A 24,484-nucleotide genomic window follows, 5' to 3' on the forward strand; every position below is an offset into this window, starting at 1 on the left:
GAGTTAGTGATTTATAACTAAAATATTTACAAAAGTGGGTATGAAAGGAAGTGGAGGAGAAGAAAAGTGTGGGTGAGAAGAGAAGAGTCTGAAGACTCCTCCCGAAATTGTGTCCAGCCAATGGTCCTCCCCCTTTATGATGAACTAAAACCTTTTTATAAAATTCAAATTCATTTGATAAACATTCCAAACATTGGAATTTAATTTAATTTTATAGTTTTACTAATTCATTCCAAACACTAGAAATCAATTCTATTCTATACCATCAAAAGTTTTCAAACAGGCTATAATCTATATATGAGAACAAAAAACCAAATCCACAGAAGTTAGGTCACGACAAAAAAATAAATGAAATCAGGAAAAAAATTTGACTACAATTAACCTAGGTCACAAAAGCTACAACGATGACATGGTGGTGGTTGATCTCGATAGCAATAGATCAGAGACTATAACTGGGTTCTTCAAAAGTTGTCCTATGTAAGAGAAAATGAGGAGATTGTAACAACCCTAGTTTTTGGAAATCAAATAATTAATTATTTGTAATTTATTTTATTTGTTGATAATTTTATTTTAAAAAAATTATTTATTAAAGGTAATTAAATGGAGTTTCATCATAATTGGAGTTCAAGTTAATTAATATTTATATACAATTTTTATTATAATTGGTAATTTTATAATTTGAAATTAAAATTTCGGTGATAGAAAAATAATTAAAAGTTATATCATTTAATTTGAATAATTAATATTGAGTTTAAACTATATTTTATAAAAATATTATTAATATGTTTATTTTACAATTTAAATTAGAAATAATTAATTGAACTTAGTAATATAATGATAAATAATGTTTTTAAATATTTTTAATAGAGTATATTTGGTTTTAAAATTACTCTAGTCTCTAATTTTATTAAAATATCTATTCATATCTATCCATATTCTTTTATAAAATCCCTAATACCTAAACCTAAATTCTCAAATTGAATCAGAAAGCTAATTCCTAAATTAAAAAACCCTAACCCTAAACCCTTTTGCCTCAGCCGCACCCCCACCCATCTTTTACCTTCTTCAGCGTAACACACTCAGTCCCACTCAAACTCACACACGGACAAGAGAGGGAGAAGGAGAAGAGGACGGCGCTGGCGGGTTGGGTGCCGCCGTCGCTGTCGTTGCCACGTCTGAGGGAGAAAGAGATCAACAGAGAGTGCAGTTGCTGAACCCAGGATCGCTGCTGCTGAGGGCTTTGTCGCCGCCGTTCATGGAGCTTCGAGTAGCGCCGCTGTGCCTTCGTCGCGCCTCCATCGCCGTTTAAGTCGGACCATTGCGAAAGGAACCAGAGGAGGGAGACGAGCCCGAGCCAAGAGCAGGAGGAAGAAGACGTCGCTGTGCCTCCCGTCGCCGTCGCTGTTCGTGCTCCGTCGTCGCTGCCGTTCCGTGGAGTCGCGTCACCGACGAAGAATAGAGAGAGACGCACGCAGAAGAGAAGCTCGCGACCAACCTTGTCACCGTCAGCGCTGCGGGTTGCCGTCGCCATCCTCGCAAGCTGCCACCGCGTTGCCGTTACTGAGCTGCAGCGCCGCCATTGTCACACTCTGCTGCTGCCGTGTCTCACCAAGCCGCCGCTGGAGGAGGAAGGCTCGCCAGTTCTGCCTCTGCTTCTTATTCCTAAAATCTGACAAGAACGCCACTGCCCTGCTGGAGTTGCTGTTGAACCGTTAGAACCGCTACTATTTTGTGGTTACCGTAAGTTACATTGCCGCCGTTACTGGAGGTAGTTGTTGGCCCTGTTTGGAGATTGCTGCTACCACTGGAATCCCAAACCGGAAAGGAGAGGAGGCCGTTTAACCTAGTCACTGTCGCTGCCATGGAAACAGGTGCTGGAAACTGCCAACAGAGCAATTGCGTTTAGTGATTTATGCGAGTTTCAACACTGAGGTAGGAGATTTATTTTTAAAGTTAAAACGTTTTTAATTTTAGAATGCCTATAAAGTTATTCGGATAATTGCAAATAGTTAATAATGATTAAGGGTTGATTAATTGACGTGAATTGTTTGAAGTATGTTTGAGAATAGTTAGTTAGAGTGATTATTCTGATTTATTATTAGAATTGAATGTGGTTGTGATTACGCTGAATTGTAATTGAAATTAGATGTGGTTGTGCATTGTATTTCGAATTATTGATTTTGGCGATGAATTGGCTGAGATTCTGATCCTGAATGAATTACTTTGAATTGTTTGATATTGAATTAAAAATTTAATATATTGGAATTGGTTGAAATATAGCTACAAATGGTGATTCATTTAATGTTACTTATTAAATTGAAACATGAGTTAATTATTGAATGAAATGTATTTGAGAGAAGTCAGTTGTGGTGATTATTCTGAGTTATGTTTGAAGTTGGATGCGGATGTGAATTGAATTTGGGTTATGGTTGTGATATTGACTGACTTCGTTATCGCGAGTAATTAACTTATGAGATTTACTTTGGTTTGAGGCTGTGATTGTTATTGGTTTTCTGATTATTTTAGAATTGCTGGAAATTCCGATTTTAGTCGATTGTGTCAAGTTGGTTATTATTGTTGATTTAAGTTTAACTAGAGTTAATTTTGAGGACGGTTAAAGGATTGACGGTTGACTACTGAACTATTTTCTTGAAGCATGATCTTTAGAATAAAATGGTAACTTTGCTAATAACTAAATAACTTTAAAAATAACTAGAAATATGAAAGGATGGTGTTTGGAATATTAGTTATGAATTCTTGAAGCTGGATTGATTTACTTTTAAAGAATGGTTTATGAAAATTCTGATTTTAATTGATGAAAAGATGTTAGTTCTTAAACTAAATTATGATGAGATAATTATTGAGAATCTGTTATGATAGTTGCTGATAAACGGATGGAGAATTGATTGAGTTTAATTTGAAAGGATTCTATGACTTATGAATTTAGTTATGAATTGATGAGATGAAAATTGGATTGTTGGATTATGTAAGAATTGCGAATTATGGATTTTCTGATTGCTTGAGAATCTTGTATTTGATAATTGTTGAGAAAGGATTGTTGAATTGTTGAGAAAGAGGGAACCCGTAAGGGTGGCTAAGTCCGAGTTTTAGGGGAGGTACTGCCGAAATTTTATAAAAATCTGAGGTTTTATTTGAGAAGTTATTTTAGAAGATTTGGATTTGGAAAATGATTATTTAAGTTTTATTTAGTTAAGGAAAGAATTATTCTATTTTGAATTCGATTTACCAAAGAAAGGTTTATGTTTCAAAATTAAATTATTTAAGAAAGAAACTATGTTTTGAGATTGATTCAATATGAAAAGAATTATGTTTTAAGCTTGATATAAAGGATTACTTTTTAGAAGTTTGACGAATTTCTAATATTTGAATTTGAATAGTAAAGAGAGAGATGATTTTTGAGTCTTTGGGAAGTTAGTAAACTTGGAAGAGTTTTATTTGATTAATTTTAATGAGAGGATTATATTTCAAAAAGCATTTAGTGAATTTACTTAAGTCTTTTGAAGAGGGTTAAACTAAAAAAATAGTTCTAAAGTTAGTTTTGAATTAAGATTGCTAAAGTAGAGATTATGAAATGATTTAATGGTTAAGATTTTTATGAGCGAATGCCTGAGGGAAATTAAGAAAAGGGTTAATGGAAAAATGTAAAAGGACAGAGAAGAGAATAATTAGAGCAGAATAAAGAGATAAAGAGAAGACAATAATCAGAGCAGAGTAAAGAAAAGAGAAAAGAGTAATATGATAAAGAGTTACTAAACAATAGTGTGAAACTGATAATTGGTTAAATTCGGGAAGTACCCACAAACTGAATGATCATTGATCTCGGGGAAACCTATAAATTGTTATTTGTTTTAAATGCAGAAAAAACCCACGAATTGATAATCATTGATTACGGGAATAACCCACTAACGGTTATATGTTGATCTCGGGTATATCCCACGAACTGAAGATCGTTGTTTGCTGTGTATTGGTCTCGGGTATAACCCACAAATTGAGGATCATTGTATTGGTGTGTATTGATCTCGGGTATAACCCACGAACTGAGGATCATTGTGTTGTGTATTGATTTTGGGAAAACCCACGAACTGAAGATCTCTATTTTGTTGAATGTTGATCTCGGGGAAAACCCACGAACTGAAGATCTCTGTTTTGATTGTGTGTTGATCTCGGGGACGCCCACAAACTGAGGATCACTGTTTCTCCTTGTGCGTATATAATGGGGTCGAGCTTTACGCCGACTGCTGGTAGTCACGAAGGAGTGGTATTCTTGCCACCGACACATATGCACTAAGGACACAAAGGGAAACCATATCTGGGACTTGTGCCTAGGTAATGTCGGGCTGCAGGGTGTAAACCGACACGTGAGCTCATGGCCTGCTTAGGACAGACATGCATCATATTGGTTGTGCATTTGCATTTGGTTGTGTTTGCTTGTATTACTTCTATGTGATTATGTTGTTTGTTTTATTGTGATTTATTTGTGTGTTAAATTGAGTTTCTTACTTGTGCTAGTAGTCCGTGAATGTATAGAGATGATTAATAACTGTTTGTTATGACTGAGAATCAATTATGTGGCTGAAAGATATTTAATGTGGCAAGTTTTGCGATAGAGATCTGCTCTGGCTTTAGAAATTTAAAGAAAGTAATTAATTATCTAAAGTAAGATTAAAAAGTATTTCAAAGGGGTTTGACAAAAATGGTTTTATAAGCAAAGTTAATTATTTGTATGTTAATCATTACTTTTACGGCATTCCCATTCCCTACTGAGAACGTGTGATTTGTTCTCACCCTAAAATTTCCACCCTTTCAGTGACACAGGTTTGAAGACACAGTTTGAAGCTGCTGGCGATTATATAATTTATTTGAGTTAATTTGCTTTCATAGAGTTCCCTCGCCCTTGTTACTTAAGATTTTTATTTTATACAGAGGGATAGGATTTGTATCTGAGTTTTATTTGAAATCTTTTGTATGACAGATATTATTATTAATAATTATGTGATTATCATTACTTTGGAATGTTTGATATATGATTTTGATAATCAAAAACAAAATTTTCTGGAATTTTTCTATAAAACTAATTCCCGATAACGAACTAAAGGCTCAATATTAAATAGTTAATAAAAGAAATAGGTTAGTAACACCTTACTTTTGGTACGATTATGACGTACTGGAAGTTGGGTCGTTACAAATGGTATCAGAGCAGTTCGTTCCTGTTAGAGCCTTGGGAATGGACTGACTATGCTTCATTGCATACTCTGAGTGTCTGTCATGCTTTGTGACTTGTTCTGATTACAAGAGTTTGAGTTTTATATGCATGACTGTCTGATGATTAATGCTGTTAGTTTACCATTGCATGCCTCATGGTATTAGGTCTGGCAACTTAATACCAATGATTTATGTATGTTAACCTAAATGGAAGTAATACCATAATGAAAAAAAAAAGACGTATAAATTTTTATTAACTTTGTTTAGGTTAACATACATAAATTTTTATTTTGAGCATATAACTTTGTTTAGGTTAACAAATACCTACATTTCAATTTTGAGTATATATATAAAAGGTTTCAGAATAGAAAAGAATAAGAAATTTTGACAAGAATTAAATGAGAGAGATAATTTTATTGAAAAAATTTTTAAGAAGAAAAGGTACAATTACTAATTTTTTGATTGTCAATTACATTTCTATTAAAATTAGTAGTATCAAAAAATATTTTAAATTTAATATTATCAAGAAAAAATAAAAAAAAATTATATAAGGACTAATTTGATTAATTTTTAAAATTTAAGGGATGAAAATTATTTACGTCTGAACTTTCAAGGACTATTTTGATTATAAATAACTCTTTTACATGTCAAGTGCCACGTGACATGCCACGTGTCACTGATCTGACACGTGGCATGCCAGGTGTCACTGACCTGACACGTGGCATGCCACGTGTCACTGACCTGACACGTGGCATGCCACGTGTCACTGACCTGACACATCAACCAATCATCTTGTGACACGTGGCATTAGCCTTCCACGTCATCATATGCTATGTGGCACTTAACGTGACACGTCATCATCCAACTGACGGAAGGACTAACGTGACTAATCGTGTATCTTTTGGGGACGATTTCGATTAACTTTATTTTTCAAGGACCAAAATGGAGATCGGGATATCTTTCAGGACGATTTTGGCTATTTACTCTAATTAAATATTTAAGAGAGATATTTTTATTTAAGTAATCAACTATTAAAATAAAAATTTAAAATTACATATAGCAGTGTAACATAGATTTGTAATTGAAGTATAATAAGAAAAATAAGTTATATGAACATGATAAAACTGATATATAGTAGTGTTTTGACTTTTGAGGATTAATTGGATTGTTTTGGACTTGAACGTAAAGTCCAAACACTTTTATGTGGTTTGTCTGACATTTTCTGTTGCTATGGTAACGTAAAGTTCAAACGTCTTTGGGTGATTTGTCCGACATTTTTTGCTGTGTGGTATTGCCGTCTAATTTTTTGATGAAGATGGGGATGGTATCTATAAGGAATTCCGATACTTAAGTTAGTAAGCAGGTTTTTTAGTAAATTGGGTTTGAAATATACCTAAAAATATTAAGGTATTTTATAAGTGTAGATGTAAAGTCAATAATCACCTTTTAGAGTAGTTTCATCTTTGATGATGAATAATTATTTCTTTCTATTAAAAAAGTTGTTGAAATATTCATTCTAGATGAATAGAAGAGGTTATAACCTTATAAGAGTTAGTTACTAATTCGAGTAGGTACGACTGATGACGGGGTCATTGAACCCAACCTCCGTAAAATTGACTATGTTAGTAACAGTGTTATTAAAACTGGATCGGACTAGCCGGTTCGATCGGAAAACTGGTGAACTGGATCCTATATCGGTCTGATCCGATATTTAGACCGTATAAAAAAAAAACAAATACGAACTGGTCAAACCTAAAATAAACCGTTGAAAACCGATTAAACTCGGTAAAAACCGGTTCGACCGAACCGCTTGGTATTGAAAATTTATCCAAAATTCTTGAGGCAAGGTTCGAACCCTAAACCCTCACCCTCAAAACTGATACGAACCGATCAAACCTAAAATGAACCATTGAAAACCGGTCAAACTCGGTAAAGACTGATCCGATCGAACCGTTTGGTATTGAAAATTTATTCAAAATTCTTAAGGCGAGTTCGAACCCTCACCCTCGTAAATGAAGGCGCCTTGCACAGCCACTAAGCTGCTCTTGTCCTTATCATTATTTTGTATACAAATTTAAATATATATAAATATCTTTAGTGAGTTTCATCAAATAATTTATTTTTATTTAATTTATTTTAATTTTAGTTATAAACTCACTTATTTTTTTTCATAATTATATAATATCTATTAATATTATTCTTTAATAAATACTTGTAGTATATAATAGTATAATAAATATAAATTAATTAATAAATTATTAAAAATTAAAAATAAGTTATTTTAATATAAAAAACAAAATAAAAATATTTATTGTTTTTATTCCATATTATTTTAAAATAGCTTGAAATTCTTAAAATGTTAGTGAAATATGTATTTTAAATTTAAATTTTAAATTTTTAACTATTTTTTATTTTTATTTATATAAGACCGAGTCAATCGATTCAACTAGTGACTCACCGATTGAACCAATAATCCAATAACCTGACCGATTCGATTCTGACAACTATAGTACTGACTTTTAATAATTCATTTTATTATTATCTTCTATGTATTTATATTTTTATTTCACACATGCAACATATGTGTGAAATACCAATGTATGAATTTGTCTATATATACCGTCATATTATCATTTAAATCTTTGAATTTCATTGATTAATAGTGTGAAATAGTTTTACATAGTCAGTACATATTAATTAAAAGTTAAATATTTTGGATACCCACTTTTTAGTTTAGGAAGATACAAAATGGTCATTTATTTTTCGCCACTTGAAAAATTGAACCAAGCCAAAAATAGATCCAGCGAAGCATTGAGAACTAAAAGCTTATTATCCTCCCAAGAACTTCACAACCTGATCACATGTTCCCCATATGCTGGAAATCAGGGTGATTGATTCCTGCATACACCAGAACATGAACATGAACATGAAATGTCAGTATCAACCAAATACAACATAACTTTGATGATCGATTAACTTGTAAACTTCTAAGATGTTAAGTAGACCTGAAAAACCCATCATCAAATACATCACAACAGTTACTAATCTATAAAGTTCAAGAAACTGCAATATTTCATTTCTCAAACTGCAATGATTCAAGTGAATGCAACATAGTTGTCTCAGAATCCTAAGATAGTGCTCATACTGACAGCCGTCCATTGAATTTAAATCTAGTCAATGCATGTCAAAGTTACTGTACCACCACATTTGCGCTAGTTCCATCGGTCATTGAACATTATATAACAGATCTTAATTGCTCATAAACAGGCTTCCACTGGCTGTTTTTGATCTTTCACTTTCCATAGTCTACACACACTTGGTGTTTCTAGCTCCATATACGGAAATATTAATCCAGGGCCAATTAGTGCACTCCCAGATAACAAACGACAAGATATCTTGCAAATATATCATTCATGAAAATATTAATCATATAACTACTTAAGCAAAGAAGAGGACATGAAAAAGGATCAGCAAACCTCTGACAAATCATGGAAACACATGCACAAACCAAGAGAGAGATAAGAGTCTATGTTTCTATTGGTCTTTGCATTGATCCAACACTTCATTCCTAATGTCCATTGCTCCTTTCTACAACTAATAATTGTTCTCAACATGCTTCTATGTTGCTAGAAGTTTGATTCGTCGCCTACAGAGGGGTTAATTAATGACGATGATGGGCTAGTTATGAATATCATCCCTTGCTTGGTTCTGGTCACTCCCGCTACCTGAATTATTCATTCATGTTGTTTTAAAAAAAATAAAAGAAAAATAACCCCTCAACCTTTTGATTATTATGAAAATAATGTATATAGGTCACTAGCTTAAAATGCACCAGAAACACTTTACTTGACAGATGCAGTACAAGATAAAATATGCATGAGCATCCAGACATGAAAATCGCAAATGGAGAGTTACTGTTAAAGTTAGCCGAGTGTTGACTAGCCTGTCCAAGTTTTGATGGGCTTCTGTCCAACCAGGTTCATATGCCTCAAGAAAACCCAACTTTGCCTTGTTAGGCAAATCATGGGGGTGGACAAATGGAACTCCAGGTGGCCACCCTATCTCCAATCGTATATTCGCACATGGGCTGTCTAAGGCATGGATGTGATTTTCACATTCTTTGAGATTACAGAACCGCAGCTTGATGCCTTTTTTATCTGCAATATCTTGGACCCTTTCTTTCAAAACTCGTTGTGCCTCAAGCCTTAGTCGCTTGGAAGGTGGCAGAGGTTTGCTTTTAGGATTTTGCTTCCTCCTCCTTATAGTCTTCCCGGATCCTGTTCCAGCATTTAATTGACCTACTGTTAAAACCCTTCAACTAAGGGCTACTTGCAAAGCAGAAGTGACACCATATCAACATCAATACAGTCAAACTGTCACAAATAAATAATAATATAATAATATTAAATTTTAAGAAACACAATCTGGACACCTATGTTCATATTTGAGACCAACTATTAATGACGATATAAAGTTCTACAAGTATAATAACCAAAGTGCAATATTTGTGGATTGTATTTAAAAAAATAAAATAAAATAAAATAGAGAAACAGCCTAAGAACAATTTTTTTTGCTATGCTACTTCTCCCAGAAAATATGTTATGCATGCCCTTTCAATTCACTCATTCAAGTTCCTCCAGTGCGGATGGAAATGCAATCAACATATTTTTGCACAATCTCATTTGAAAATGGAAAGAATAGCTTGAATTGGCAACCTTTTCAAAATCAAAGTAAAATAATTCAAAGTTGAGTAAGTTCTTAAATTGCTTTGAAGAATATAAACAATGTATGTATGTATATGTATATTAAAAAGAAAATTAAAAACCAGATTACAAATAGTTATAATGCTACATACCATCATTTGTCGGTGGAAAATTGAAGCACTGGAAACCAGGCCTACTAAAAATATGATCAGTTTGATGAGATCTTTGCATAAAATCATCCACTGGAACGGGGAGCTGGAACTGAGCTTCAATTCCATAACCTGCCGCTCTCATTTCTGAACAATCAAGATTGGTCATTGATTTAGGCAGAAGTTTGAAGGCTAAAGAACATCGTCCATACATATTAGGCTCCATATTAATCTCAGTTTTGTGCAATGCAGGGCTTACATACCCTGCAGTGGCTTGATAGAGAGCAAGACCAGGATAAACAACAGCTTCCTGAGGTCCAAGATCTCCATCCACAAGAATCCATCGACCTTGAAAGTCTCTTACCTGTAAACCAGCCTTGTCAGACTTGACAATAGATAGCAAGCCTTTATCAACATGGTGATCCTGGTCAGGATACATAACAATTTGGCCATCCTCTTGAGTAGCTATATTATGATGCTGTGGCTCCTGAAATGATGGCCTAGCATGACAGCAAACAGATAAGACTGAAGAAGAAATTTCCCTATTTCTAAGGGGAACATTATCCAGTATTTCAGCAAACGGCGAGCTACGCAAATTCAAATGGAAGCTAATTGCATCCAGAATATGCCTTGCTGCTTTTCCAAATGAAGCAAACATATCTTGCAAACCAGCAGGAGGGAACTCAATTGAGTTGTTTGGTTCTGAAGGAGTTAATCCCGGTCTATAATCATAGCTTTCTTGCCATAAATGAGGATCTGCATAATAACCAGATGTTTTGCACCACTCCCGAGACTCAGCGGTATGGATTATATCTGCAGGGGGGTATGATTCTCTTTGATGGAAATAGAGGCGGGCAGATTCTAAACCAGATCTTAGAAGAGACCCGTCACTTTCTGGAAATTGGACAATGACAGCTGAAAACTGAGCCAATGATTGTGACAAAATTGAAACTGATATTTTATAGGCATCAGATGGCAACCCTTCCAAAGGAACTAAATCAGTGAGCTTCACACGACCCAAAGACGTCAGGCCACTGCCTGCCATGAAATTTGTAGCCTACCTTAGTTTAGATAGATTGAGCCCACTAAGATATCTGTAAAGGTGAAAATAAACAAATCTCATATCAGAAACACTATCAGAAAAGCATTACTCCTTTAATTGCAAAATAAAGATTGCTTTAAATAATTTGGTATATTGAAAAAAGTTAATCTATGTGTACATAAATACAAGGTATTATTTAAGAGATTAATTTTCGTATGCTGATTATATCCTATGTCACCTTTAACGTGGTTATTGTAAATTAAATATTTTGATTAATGTGGCAATACGTGATTAGATTACTGTGTTTTGAAGCGAGGTTCTAAACACTGAGAAGTATGAGAAATTGGTGTGAATTGGAGAAAAGCAGAAGGGAGGATAAAGTGTTGTTTGGGTGAATAATAGTCACCACAAACATTCATAGCAATTCACAACAATCACGGCAGCAATATGGCAAAGTAAAATAAGTGTACTTAATTGACAAATGAAGTACTCAATTGATATATAAGGCACAAATCAATGAAACAGTATACCAATACCACCTGAAGCTCAAGGGAGGTCTGCACTATCAAATAGCAACATAATATCTATCCTCTTTTCTTACACTATAATTCCATTTTTATATCACAACCCATTTTCCAATCTGTTGTAACTAACTCTGACCTCAGCACAAGCTAATAATTCCCTGTGATGCACTCATACTGACTTCTCGTAGTCTTTCATATGGGTAGTTTCCTCACTCTTTTGTTACTTGGGTTATTCTGCATAATGGCTTCATTAGGCCCATCCTCTTGTTTCTCTTGGGTCTCAGCATTGGCATTACTATTACTATTCGCATCAGTGAATAATTTGATAATTTAAGAACTAAGAAATGGTGTAATCCATGAAAATGGGTCAAACGGTGTAACAGACCATTCATTGATGTAGACTTATTCCTTGGAGCAAATCAGATATTCCTAAATATATGCACAAGAAGAGTCATTCAGAATATATAGTCCCACTCTCAAGAAAATTTGTGAATCGTGATACAAAGGAAGAACCAAATGCAACAGCATGATTCGCACCAAAATATGAAGCAATAAGGTAAAATAAGAAACACAAATAAGTGCACAGCACATAACACGCATCAGGCTACTATCTTGTTATTTGCCAATAGTTAGTAACTCACCATAGGTTTCATTGAAAGTTGTTTCATCATTGCATTAAGTGGTAACTTCCGCCAAAATAATACATCTATGATTGATAATCTTCTAATCAGACGAACACTTGTATAATCATTTTCATAGAAATAAAAGTAAACCATGACACAGTAAATTTTCTGTTACTAAATTGTTTACAAGGCCTCTTGAACCCAAAATTGTTTACCCAATATACAAATCATATGATGTTTGCCTTACTTATGATAATACTCCTGCTTAACCCAATGTAATGTCTTAAGCATTACTAAAAGTGCTACCTGCTACTAAGATTTGAATAAATGTAAAGGATATCTCCAATATGGAAAAGTAAGCACAACACAGTGCACACATAGACTTTCTCACTACAATTAATCAATATTAAACGGTACCAAATCCATTGAAAAGAAAAGAAAAAATAAAATACTACAAAGTACAAGCCGGCAGTCAATATCAACATATTTCGAAAGTCAAGGAAGTAAATTGAGATCCCAAAGATTACAAAATCTCGTTGTTACAAAGTGCTAACTTAACATTTGAGGACAGAGAACAAACAATTGGGCATCCGCATCCCATTTTCACAAAGAACCATCATAAAAAAAAATTTGGACTGTCTCCAAGCCCAAACCATCCTTATCGAACGACTAAACATGCCAGAATTGAATGATTTCATCAACATGGGTAACGAAGCTCAAAATCCCCATACCTCAAATTTCTTCAAATCTTAATTCATGAATCAAAACGTTCAATAGCATCATCAATACTTACAGATATTTACAAAACTAACTCACCAAATCAGAAATAGTGACTCTAAAATTAATCAGCACATTCACACTAATATTTATAATAAATAAATAAATCTCTAGAGATAATAGTCAAACAAAAAAGCTATTACACTCACTAGCATTAACACAAACACTATTGAGGCATAAAAGGAGTATTTACAAACCTTGAATCCAATGAAAGATAAACTCACTGCGGGACATGTTCATACGAATCACAAGGTCCGTGGCAAAGGTGATAGAGAAGTGAAAACCCAAAGGGTATGGGGCTGAGGAAAGCAACGTGCTTGTGGTGGTGGTGGTGGTAGCTACAAACTTTGTAGCTGATCATCGCCGTTGAGTAGCATCGCATGAGGCATGATGAGGTGGAAATGATAGCAGCTCACCACTCTGTTTAGCATCACACCTGCCTGCTTGTTAGTTACTACTACTACTGCTACTTTACTAAACAATGTACCCGTGCAACGAAGAAGGTCTATTTCTTTGTATTTATGTCTGAAATATATTTCTAAAATAAATTTAAATTAATCATGAATATATTTAACTTGTATAAAATAAACTTTATATATTTTTTGTTATATATTGATACCAAACAAATAACCATAGTTGCCAAAACCGAACCAGTGATCAAACCAGTCAGACTACTGGGTCACTGGTTCAACCGGTAGGTTACGGGTTGAACCGACTGACCCGGTCCTACTTAAATAAAAATTTAAAATATTCAAAAATTTAAAATTAAATTTTGAAATTTCTAAAATAACTAATACGAAAATAGACATATTATTACCAATGTTCTGAAAACCGGATCGGTCCGGCCGGTCCAACCGGTTCAACCGCGAACCGGAGACAAACAGTTTGGTCTGATGTCTGAAACCGGAAATTATAAAACCTGATGTAAACCGTTGAACCGGCCGATTTTTGTCCGGTCGAACCAAAATCAGAACCGGCTGGTTTGGATAAAACGACGCAGTTTCGCGCTTAAGGGGGAGAAACAAAACGCGCTTCTCCATCTCCTTCCTTATTACTTCGAGCAGAACACGTCCTGCCTCAACTCGGGAAAAACCCTAGCCGCCACCACCGCCGCAGGGAGGAGCCGTGTTTGCCGCAGTCAGGGGCTTGTCTCCTCGACTCTTCGTGCGTCACAGTCAGGGGAGTTCTCCAAGTCTTCGATCTGTTCGCAGTCACCAGTCGCAGGCGCACCGCTTCTTCCTCCAGCTTGGCGGCCATCGTGTTGTCGCCGTTGTTTGTCGCCATCTATCGCAGTCAGGGGTTTGTCTCCTCGAGTCTTCGTGCTTCGCAGTCAGGGGAGTTCTCCAATTCCTTCCCAATAGTGACCTTCATCACAGTAACATGTTCATCTGAAATTTTTGTTTTACGGTTTTAAATGGCAAAGTGATGCGAAAAGTGGTGTGGAGGTTGTGGGGTTAGGAGCCCTAAAGTTCACTGGATTCCTTAGTATGCAACAAAAAAACATGAGTTTTGAATCAATGTACACTGTTCGAATGCTGAAACAGGTACTAAACTACTAAAACCATTCCTTTTTGTTTTTGCTTGAATTTTAGAAGAAAGAGCAATGTAATATATTCCTATTTATGATTCCATAAGACCAAGGTGAAATTAACAATTCAGGTGGAGTTGAGTTTTGTTTATGAGTAATTAAATGCACGAAACAGGAATATGATTGCTAATTTCTTTTGTAAATTTCATTGTTCTTTTCCCCTTGTTGTGCTGCTATTGTTGTTATGCTGCTGTTTTGTTATGGCACTGTTGTTGTTATGCTGCTGTTTTGTAATGGTTGTTGCAGAATGCTAAAAATGAAAATCAAATCAAATGCTGGTTGTTGCTGAATGAGTAGGGTAGCTACCTGCCAATGCCATATATAAATAAACTGATGAATGATGATGATGGTAGTGTAAGGATAGTCAAAGTGTATAGGTAGTTGGTGATATGTTATGCTTTCTTATTCAATGACTACTTGTTATGTTGATACCTCAACTTGGAAACAACACTAGATCCCGTTTATGGCTTGCTCAGCAAGAAGAATCTGTTGCTAAGAGAGCTCTCTTACAACAGATGAACGCAACAATACCACAGAATGATCAACATTTTCTAACTGAACTAGCTCAACATTCTTTTGAAATTGATAATCCTTTGTCTCCTGCCATTTCTAAATTAGAATCAGAGGTGTTAAGTGATCCTGTCAACCCTCAAAGTCAAAATTGGAGTCAAAATTTAATATTTAGATATTTCTTTTTACTATTTAACTTTTGAGTTTGTATTTTGATAAGATCATATGAATTTGTTTGATGATATTTTGTGTAGTGTTTTAAATTTGGAAGATATTTTAGGATGTTTATTTATAATTTATTTATTATTTTATTTTAAAACGATTTTTCTGGTTGAACCACCGGTTGGATCAGTGAACCAGTAAACTAGTGACTAGAGCGGTTTGATGACCGGTCCGGTTCTCAGAACCTTCATTATTACTCAATACTACAATAATATCTTAATTTGACACAATAATAGTGACAATCAATTAGGCAATTAGCAATCAATTCTAATTAAGCAATTAACAATCACACTGCAGCATCGGAGCCTATTAACATTTAACAATTAATCAATTAGGTAATTAACAATCAACTCTAACATTTTATTAGCAATTAACAATCAATTCTAACAAAGCCTATTATCTAATTCTAATATGACAATTTCAGAGCCCTCAAAATTAAAATTGAAAATAAGGTGCATCCCTATTATTTTTATGAGCAGAATCATAATATCATAACCACAAAGTAAAACTAAATAACTAAATACCAATCTCCAAACATGTTCTTTCCAAATTCAAAATTAGCAAACCAACACAAAATCAGCATTCGGCGGCATAACTAAATTAGTAATTAGCAAGCTTCCCATTCAACAAATTGAGAAATTCAAGTGTCATCACAAATTCATAACCAAGCAATTAGTCAATTACATTACATATATAGAATCATAAGAAATCAGAGTCACAAACACGCACAAAATTAACTAATTATTTTTAACTAAATCATTTTGATCACATTAAAAACTAAATTCACCAAATCACATTTTTTTTATGAACAACCGATTAAAAACGAAAAAAGTAAGCAACAAAAATAAGTAACCTTCGGTGGTCTTCCAAAAAGCAGAGCATGAAGGAAAAGGAGCAAGGATGTGACGCGGAGGAGCTGGCGGCACTGCGGCAGTCCTTCTTATGTTTACAACGCGGAGAACTAGCAGAATATGAGCGATAGGGAGCAAGACCGCCGGCAACGAGCACGCGAGGGACCACAAAGCTCGAGCAGAGACGTGAGGAGGGAGAGAGGCGAGGGAGGCGCGGCGACCACACGAGCAGGAAGCACCGCTCGAGCAGACGCGGAGGCGAGAGAGGGGCAAGCAGCCGAGCTCAGATGGAGGAGAGAGGCCAGACGCGAGCATATGACGTGCAGGATCCGGCGAGACGCGCGGCGACGGCGGCGAACATTCGATGGCGGTGAACCGAGCTGAACTCCCAGCTCTGCCTCCGTTAGAGACTATAGAGAGTGTGAGCGAGCGAGCGAGAAAGCTGGGGGTTGGGCGGGGCTTCGTTCAGCTAGGGTTTTTTTTTTTGTTTATTTTTTTTGTAAAAAATGAGGGAAATAGGTACCGAAATGCTACCTGTTTAATGATCTTTAAAAAATTTTAAAAAGGGACAAGTGTGTTTATGAACTCGTCAAAAAACGTATAAGTGTATGTGATTTAAAGATTAAATTTTATTATTAAGAATATTATTTTAGAAATATAATGATTAAGAATAAAATTACTTAGAATATAAAATTTTTATGTTTAGTTATAAAATTTAATACTTTAAAATGTTATGTAATAATCTTAGGAAGGAATAAATTTTTGTTTGATTGAGTTTAAATTTTTTTATTATATTATATAATATGTTAAAATTATTCTTATTTATTTAAATTAAAATATTAATAACTAAAAATTAAATATAAAGCTAATTAAATATTATTTTTTACACTGATTTTTTTTTAATTTACAAAATATCTCTAATAATAAATTTATTAAAATACCCCTAATAATAATAAATATATTTAGCTAAAATTATTATTGATTCAAATTTTTTTTAACTCTACTAAATATTTAAAAAAAATATCTTAGTAAATTTAATTATTAGGGGTATTTTTAAAAAAATTTTAAAAAAATTAAAATATTTAACTAAATATTTTAGTAAATTTTAGTTAAAGTTATTATTGATTTTAATTTTTTAAAATTTACTAAAATATTTCTAATATTAAATATGTTTAATATGTCAAAATTACCTTTACTCATTTAAATTAAAAGGTTAATAACTAAACTTAATAAATACATGAAAAAATTTACATATAAATATATTTCAAGATAAATTCAATATAATTATTTTTAGATAAAAATATTTATTTTTATTTCCAAAAATATCTCCAATATCAATTTTTTATTTTTTAAAAAAATTAAATATAAAACTAATCGTTTATTATTTTTTTTTTACATTGAAATTTTTTGTGAATTTACAAAAATATCTCTACTAATAAATTTACTATAATACCCCTAATAACAAATATTTAATTAAAATTAATTTTATCATAATTAAATTTACTAAAATATCCCTAATAACAAATATCACAATTAAATTAACACAAAATACTTATCTAAATTTCCAAAAATCCCATAATTCATAATTGAATTTATACAAAATAAATCTCAACATCTAACCACACGTATTAAAAACTTAAAAATCGACAATCTAATATAATCTATAAAAATTCAAAAATAGCAAGATTTAAATCAATTTTTTTAAAAAAGGCAAAAGTTTTCCTGGTTGAAGTTGGAACACCATGTCGATCAGACTATTGTCCCTTATAATGCTAAGGTCAGCCTTCATTCTATCATCAACGCTCAAACTAGGAACATCCCTCAAAAGTGCCATTAGCTTCATTATGCGCTCAGCTTCTTCTTTCTCATGCTTAAAATAAGAAACCATATCAACTAAAATGGCTATGTGGTCTTGATAAGCACCTTTCATATCTCTCATTGATTTTACTACTATGTCAATCACTTCCTCACTTTTGCTCCCTCTTTTTCTTTTATTCCTTTTTATAGATGAAAAACTAGGAGTAGCAGAAGCACTAGAAGCAGCAGGAACACCAGGAGCAGCAGGAACACCAGGAGTTGGAGGCTCCTAAAAATTGAAAGCAACACCGATGAGTGTGTTGCAAGAAAAAGAAAGAAACAAAGAAAGAAGAAAGCTCGAGATGATGAAACTATAAACTTGAAGAAGATCATTCAATATTGATAGAAATGAAGAACAAGTAGCCTAACTGATTATACTTGCTCTACAGTCTACACTTGTATATACAAGCATTACCTCTGCCTTGGCCAGTAAGACTAACAACACTAACTAACTAAACAGAACCTAATAGAATATTAACTATCCTGATTCTAATTCTGTTTGCATAATTACATTCCTATCCTTTTCTTCTTTGTTATTATACTCCACAGAAATGAAGATTAGTATTTCTATCTAAATGCTCAACATGATGGGAATAGTTAAGGCTAGTCACAGTCACAGGTTAAAGTAAATGTAATCAAGTAATATATGAATAATATATGAATAAGTGAATCAAGAATCAAGAAAACAGTAACTATTGAACTAATGAAGAATAAAAAAAATAGTAACTATTGAACTAATGAAGAATCACTCAAAAATCCAAGAAAATACACAGCAGCAGGGTCAACAATAAGTGAATTTATGTACATGAATTAGAGTCAATTGCTTACGTATTTGAGAATGAGCTTCATATTCCATTTCGGTCTCTTCCAAATTTACTTGGGTGTTTTCATTCACTTGCCGATCACTCAAGGTTGGTTCGCGCTCAGCCTCCATTGTAGCAACTGCTTGAGTTACATTTTCTGCATTGCCTCCTTGAGGCTTATCTCTACAAAATGCTATTCCCAACTCTTCAAAATGTGGAAATAGTTTATTGTAGAGGTCATTAGCATTAGGATGGGAGTGGAATTAAAAGAAAAATAAATAAGCAATAAATATTAAAAAGCTAAGATAAATAAACTTATATTAAGAAAGTTATTTAGAATTTACACTCTTCCATTCATTGAAAATTTGTCGCTCCACCACAATCATTTTATCTTTGTCGTTCTAACCAAATCAACTCCTAGTCGTGCCCATCATCTCAACTATTGTAAAATATTATCTTTTTAGCAATTTCACCCTTGATTCAATGTGTGGATTGGCCTAAACATAGCATAATAATTTAGAATTATTACTACTAAGATTAAATTCAATAAACTGAATTAACAAAAAGGCATTCTTCTATTGTAAATTAACAAACTATAAATGATTTACCTAATAAACAGATTCAGATTATCTAATTAACAAACTATACAATTATAACACAACTATACAATTATAAATAAAGAAAACAAGTATTATGTAACAAAATTGTACCTTAAGATCACATCGAGGGATCTTTTCATGAAGATTTTTTTCAAATATTTTTCATAACCAGATTTAAATGTGTCATTGTCACACTTTCAAGAAATAGTTGCAAGCTCCACCAAACATTCAACTAGTTTTGCATTTTTATGTGGTGTCTATTGACACTTAATTTGTTTTGAATTAGGTCGAGAATTCTCCATTAATAAGCAGAAAATAACACAAATGAGATAATTTTCATAAGCAGATTAGTAAGCGGGTAACAAGGTATATTCAACAATTTTCATTTACAGATTAATAACTGAAAACTCAAAGGAAGTAGGTGCATAGATCAAAGGAGCCTAAAGCAGGGCCAGTGAAGGACTTTATTAGATGATTTATATAGTTTGTATGAGAAATAGTTATAGGATATGCACATACGTATATATTTCTTTTCGTTAAAACCGTGTCTCGAAGAAAATGCATGATAGAATTTAAAAATTTAAACAAGCAATGTGGCAGAAGCAGATAGGAAGGATAATCATATCTTTGGTACAAAATTCTGGTTAGGAATTGAATTAAAAAATAATATAGGAATTGAATTAAAAAATAAAATTATTAAAAGAAAAATAAATGTTGTTAGTGGTATATATGTGGTGTGCATATAGAATGACAGAACGGGCTAAAGAGGCAGAGCAAAAGTCTAATATGAAGGGATACATACCGATGATGTCGGAAGAATATGAAGTCTCTCTAATAGTGGAACGTAACCACTTGTTGGCCTTTAAATTCTTGTTCTTGTAGGAAAAGTGACCATATCAATCTATTTAAAATGAGAAAAAATCATTAAATAAGGAGATTTAAAAGATGAGTCCTTCTACTAAAATTGTTTTCAATGCACTTAGGAAAATTGATTTATGTGGATGAGTATTATTTAGCGCAGGCAGGAAATGACAGGTGGAATTGTAAGTAAGCATGCATGTAGAATTGTAGATTATTAGTTACACACACAGAGAGACATATGTACCTGAAAATAAAACAAATTTAAAGAACACAGGATACGGGATACATTTTTGTACATTTTTGTACCTCTAAAATAAAGAATACAGGATACATGAGACAAAGCACTAACTTAGTAAGTGTAAACTCTCTATTTACCAAAAGTTACTACTTATTACTACTTGATAATTATATATCTTCTTTTAGTTATGCTGCAACTTAGACAAATAACAAATATTAACAAATAGTTATGCCAATTATAAAAGTTTCCAGCAAAACTAAAGAATACCACAACCACTAACCTTTTACTCCATGGAAACCCAATTTTCAATATGAAACTAATGGCAATGCCATGGCTAATCGAATGTTCTTGAAACATCAAAGTAACAAAGAAATTAGGCATCAGAACAAGACAAAGAAAGAAACATTAACAAATTCAAAAGATTAAAATTCAGCAATTATTATATAATATAAGATTCAAAGAAAAACGGCAACAAACAGAAAGTGATCAAGTTTTGATCAAGAGCTGAGACTATACAACAGAAGCACTTAATAATCCAGGTAGAAAAAACACTGATTCATAATGAAATACAGCATGAGTCATCGATTGGTTTAGCATCACAAGCAACAAATTTTCAACTCTTTTCTACACGTAGTTTCAATGGAGAAAATTACACTAGGTTGGGTATAATTAAATGAAATTAGCAGAGCAACAATTATTGTTCAACTTCATTCTCATCCAACTAGAATATTTTGTTTCATAATAGAAACTACTTACATTGCAAAGTCTAGGAAATTGATTAATATCTCTTCATCAAATCATCAAAATCGGTGACAACAAGCTTAAACTCTTTATTTGAGGCAAATCATCAAACACGTTGTTTGCATGCAATATAATCACAGAGAGCATCTAAAAAATCAAGCAAAATAAAAAATAACTAATCAAATTAGCAGTCTATTGCAGAAAATTAGTGTAATATGATGTAGAAAGCATAAAAAAAAAACCCAAACCTTAATGAGAGATTCAAAGAGAATTCACAGAGAGAAGCAATGCGAACATGAACTCGAAGAAGAGAAGGAGACTAGTCTTCTGTTTAGGGTAACGATGGCACCGGCGCAGCTCCGGTGGCGGTGGCGTTGGTGAAGCCTCCACTGATTTGGCGAAAAGCTCAAACCTTAATATGAGATTCAAAAAAAATTCATGGAGAGAAGCAGTGCGAACATAAATCGGAGAAGAGAAGGAGATGAATCTTCTGTTAAGAGTAACAGCGGCGGTGATGCTGGCTCTAGTGGCGGTGGCATTGGTAAAGTCTCACTGATTTGGGAAAAAAAAAGGCTCTGCTAGGGGTTTCGTTCTTCAGAGAGAAACGAAGAAGGTGAAACCTAATTAAATAAGAGGGGTAATTTAGGCTTTTTTTTCTATTCACATTCTATTTATATTGGAATTAAAGATGACTAGGGGAAAAATGGGAATAAAATTGGTGGTAATTTTAAATCTTGAACCAAATATGAAAATAAGATATTTTCATCTCAAAATTCCTAGGAATACACTTGTATTCCCTCCAACCACACACACAAAGAAGATGCTAAAATAACATATTTTTTAATTAATTACTGAGTTAGTTTTTATAATTAATTTTTAACAATTAAAAAGAGAAAATTTTCAATTTCTTATCCTAGCTTTTCTTTTCTCACCAAGTCCCTCCCTTCATTGCTCCTCTCTCACTCTCATTGAAAAATGTGTTTTTACTATCTCTTTTTTTATTGTCATCCGTCACCCTCGTCTTTTCTCACTGTCGATTCCTCCTTCCTCAATGCTTTCCCTTCTTACTTAAGGTCACCACATAACCATCGTCACGCATCTGAGACCCATCCCGAAAAGAACGTTGTCATCGTGCGTCTAACCCAGCCCAAAGAGAACGTCGTCGTCTTATACCTGACCCAGCCTGAGAAGAATGTTGTCGTCGCGTCAAAGGCAGAAGCCTCTCATAGGAGAATCATTTTCGTCGCGTTCTTCTTTCCAGTAAGTCAGCCTCTTCACATTTCATCTTTTGAATGTGAGCAAAATTAAAACTAGCTTGTACTAAATTTTTATTTATGGGGTTGATGAATGCTGATGGAAAGATTTATATTTTTGGGATTGCTGGTGAACTAATTTTTTTATTGTTCTTCAATTTTTGTTTTTGGTTTTCCTTTTTGATTTGAGAGGATCATAGATTTGAGAATGTCTTGTGCTAAATTTTTATTTATGGGATTGCTGAATGTTGATGAACATATTTATATTCCTGAGTTGTTGCTTAACTGATTTTTTATTGTTCTGTAATTTTTGTATTTGGTTTCTCTTTCTAATTTGATAGGAACATAGATTTGAGGTTGTAAGAACCGGAGTTTTCACGTAAAACTGTTTTAATAAAAATAATAATTTTAGTGCCCGGAATAGATTCAAAATTTAGAAGTTTTAATTTGAAAATATAAAGGGAAAATTTGATTTCAATGAATTTTTTTGAGTTGGAAAATGTACCTTTTTCGAAAAATTTTTGTACAAAATGCATACTAGCGCTTAAGCTGGCAGTACCGGCTCTAGTCTGTCCAGAACTGCGTATTTTGGAAAATAAGATTTTGAAAATTGATTTATTTTTTTGAAAGGACAAAAAATAATTTAGAATTGAAAACCGGGCACTAATCTTAAAGGTTTTGGCCCAAAGTGGGCCAAACGGACCTAAACGCTAATCGGTTGGACCGGACCCAAACCGGGTCCAAGGCCCAACATATATGGTCTATTAATGAGCCGTCAGCTCATTTTTCATCCCCATATGAGAGAGAGCTCGGATTGAGAGAGAAGAGAGGTGAGGGTTGGTGATACTATTAACATCCACCTTCTGGGAGCCATACCTTGAGCTACGGAACTCCGATTGACAAGCCGTTTGCGGCCACGCGAAGCTTTTGTCGAGATCTTCATTTCTATATAAGAAAATCTGGTAAGAAATTGTGTCTCAAGCTCCAATTTCTAGCCCTAAAATTATGCATTTTTGGGGTTATAGTTTTGAGTGGATTTTGTGGTTTTGCTTGTTTAGGTGATCTCTAGTAGCGAGTAATTGTTGGATTTTACTCCTAATCTCATTAGGTAAGGTAAGGTTTCACTAAATCCTTGTGTTTAGTTGTTTTGTGTATCTTAGGTTTTGATTTTGATATATATATATATATATATATATATATATATATATATGATGTTAGTTTGAGCTTTGGTGGCTTGTTGGTGAGTTGAAAGCTTGTTAGACTCCAATCTTTGTGCGGTGTGCAATTTGGAGAGCGGCTGATAAACCCATATTTCATGAGCTCTTTTATGCTTAATTTGAGTGATTTATACAATCCTTCACCTACTTATTCACATTAATTGCATGGTTTTACTTTTCCTTCCTTATTATGGGATGTAAATGAAAAACATGTTTCCTAAGCTTTAGAATTAATTATTTTAATTACCTTTATTTCCATTCGATGCCGTGATTAGTGTGTTGAGTAGTTTCAGATTTTCTAAGGCAGAATGGCTTAAAGGATTAAAAAGGAAACATACTAAAATGGAAGGAGAAAGCAAAACGGAGCTTTAAAGAAACTGGTATCCACGCGATCGCATGGATGACGCGATCGCGTGCCAAGCACGAATCAGCAGCGACGCGGCCGCATGACTGACGCGACCGCGCGCCTTAAGCAGAATGCACATGATGCGGTCGCATGACTGACGCGACCGCGTGGTAAGGAAAAGCTACAATTGACGCGACCGTGTGACCCACGTGGACGCGTGACAGAGGCCACGCACCAGAAATTGCAGAAAACGCTCATAACGAGTTCTGAGGCCCTTTTTGGCCCAAATCTAAGTTCAGAAGGCATAGACCAGAGGTTATGAAGTGAGGGAATGCATCCATTCAGAGGGAGCTCGCA

The 24,484-nt window shown here is 33.8% G+C and overlaps 1 protein-coding gene and 1 long non-coding RNA gene across 16 annotated transcripts; one reads left to right on the plus strand and one right to left on the minus strand.

The window, feature by feature from the left end:
- Nucleotides 1-971: 971 nt before the first annotated feature.
- LOC140181144 (uncharacterized) lies at nt 972-5,026 on the plus strand. Its single transcript, XR_011875800.1, has 2 exons — nt 972-1,932; nt 4,829-5,026. It is a non-coding gene; the product is annotated as an uncharacterized lncRNA (long non-coding RNA).
- Nucleotides 5,027-7,850: 2,824 nt separating this feature from the next.
- On the minus strand, nt 7,851-16,800 carry LOC112770668 (uncharacterized). 15 transcript variants are annotated; one of them, XR_003186638.2, is made up of 7 exons: nt 16,215-16,788; nt 13,239-13,461; nt 11,778-12,070; nt 10,079-11,169; nt 9,139-9,500; nt 8,700-8,948; nt 7,851-8,121 (listed from the first exon to the last, which is right to left on the minus strand). XR_003186638.2 is itself a non-coding variant. In XM_072223915.1 (6 exons), the coding sequence occupies exons 4-6, from the start codon at nt 11,118-11,120 to the stop codon at nt 8,053-8,055; spliced, it is 1,473 nt and encodes a 490-aa protein (XP_072080016.1). In that variant the 5' UTR covers nt 11,121-11,169; nt 11,778-12,070; nt 13,239-13,461; nt 16,215-16,788; the 3' UTR covers nt 7,851-8,052. The 15 variants fall into 15 exon arrangements, 7 of the variants coding, with proteins under 7 accessions (XP_072080016.1, XP_072080019.1, XP_072080018.1 ...); XR_011875801.1 differs by lacking the exon at nt 13,239-13,461 and having other exon boundaries at nt 12,027-12,070; nt 16,215-16,800; XR_011875805.1 differs by lacking the exon at nt 13,239-13,461 and having other exon boundaries at nt 9,167-9,500; nt 16,215-16,800.
- Between the last annotated feature and the right edge of the window lie 7,684 nt (nt 16,801-24,484).

This window comes from Arachis hypogaea, chromosome 18, assembly GCF_003086295.3.
Source record: "Arachis hypogaea cultivar Tifrunner chromosome 18, arahy.Tifrunner.gnm2.J5K5, whole genome shotgun sequence".
Lineage (NCBI taxonomy): Eukaryota > Viridiplantae > Streptophyta > Magnoliopsida > Fabales > Fabaceae > Arachis > Arachis hypogaea.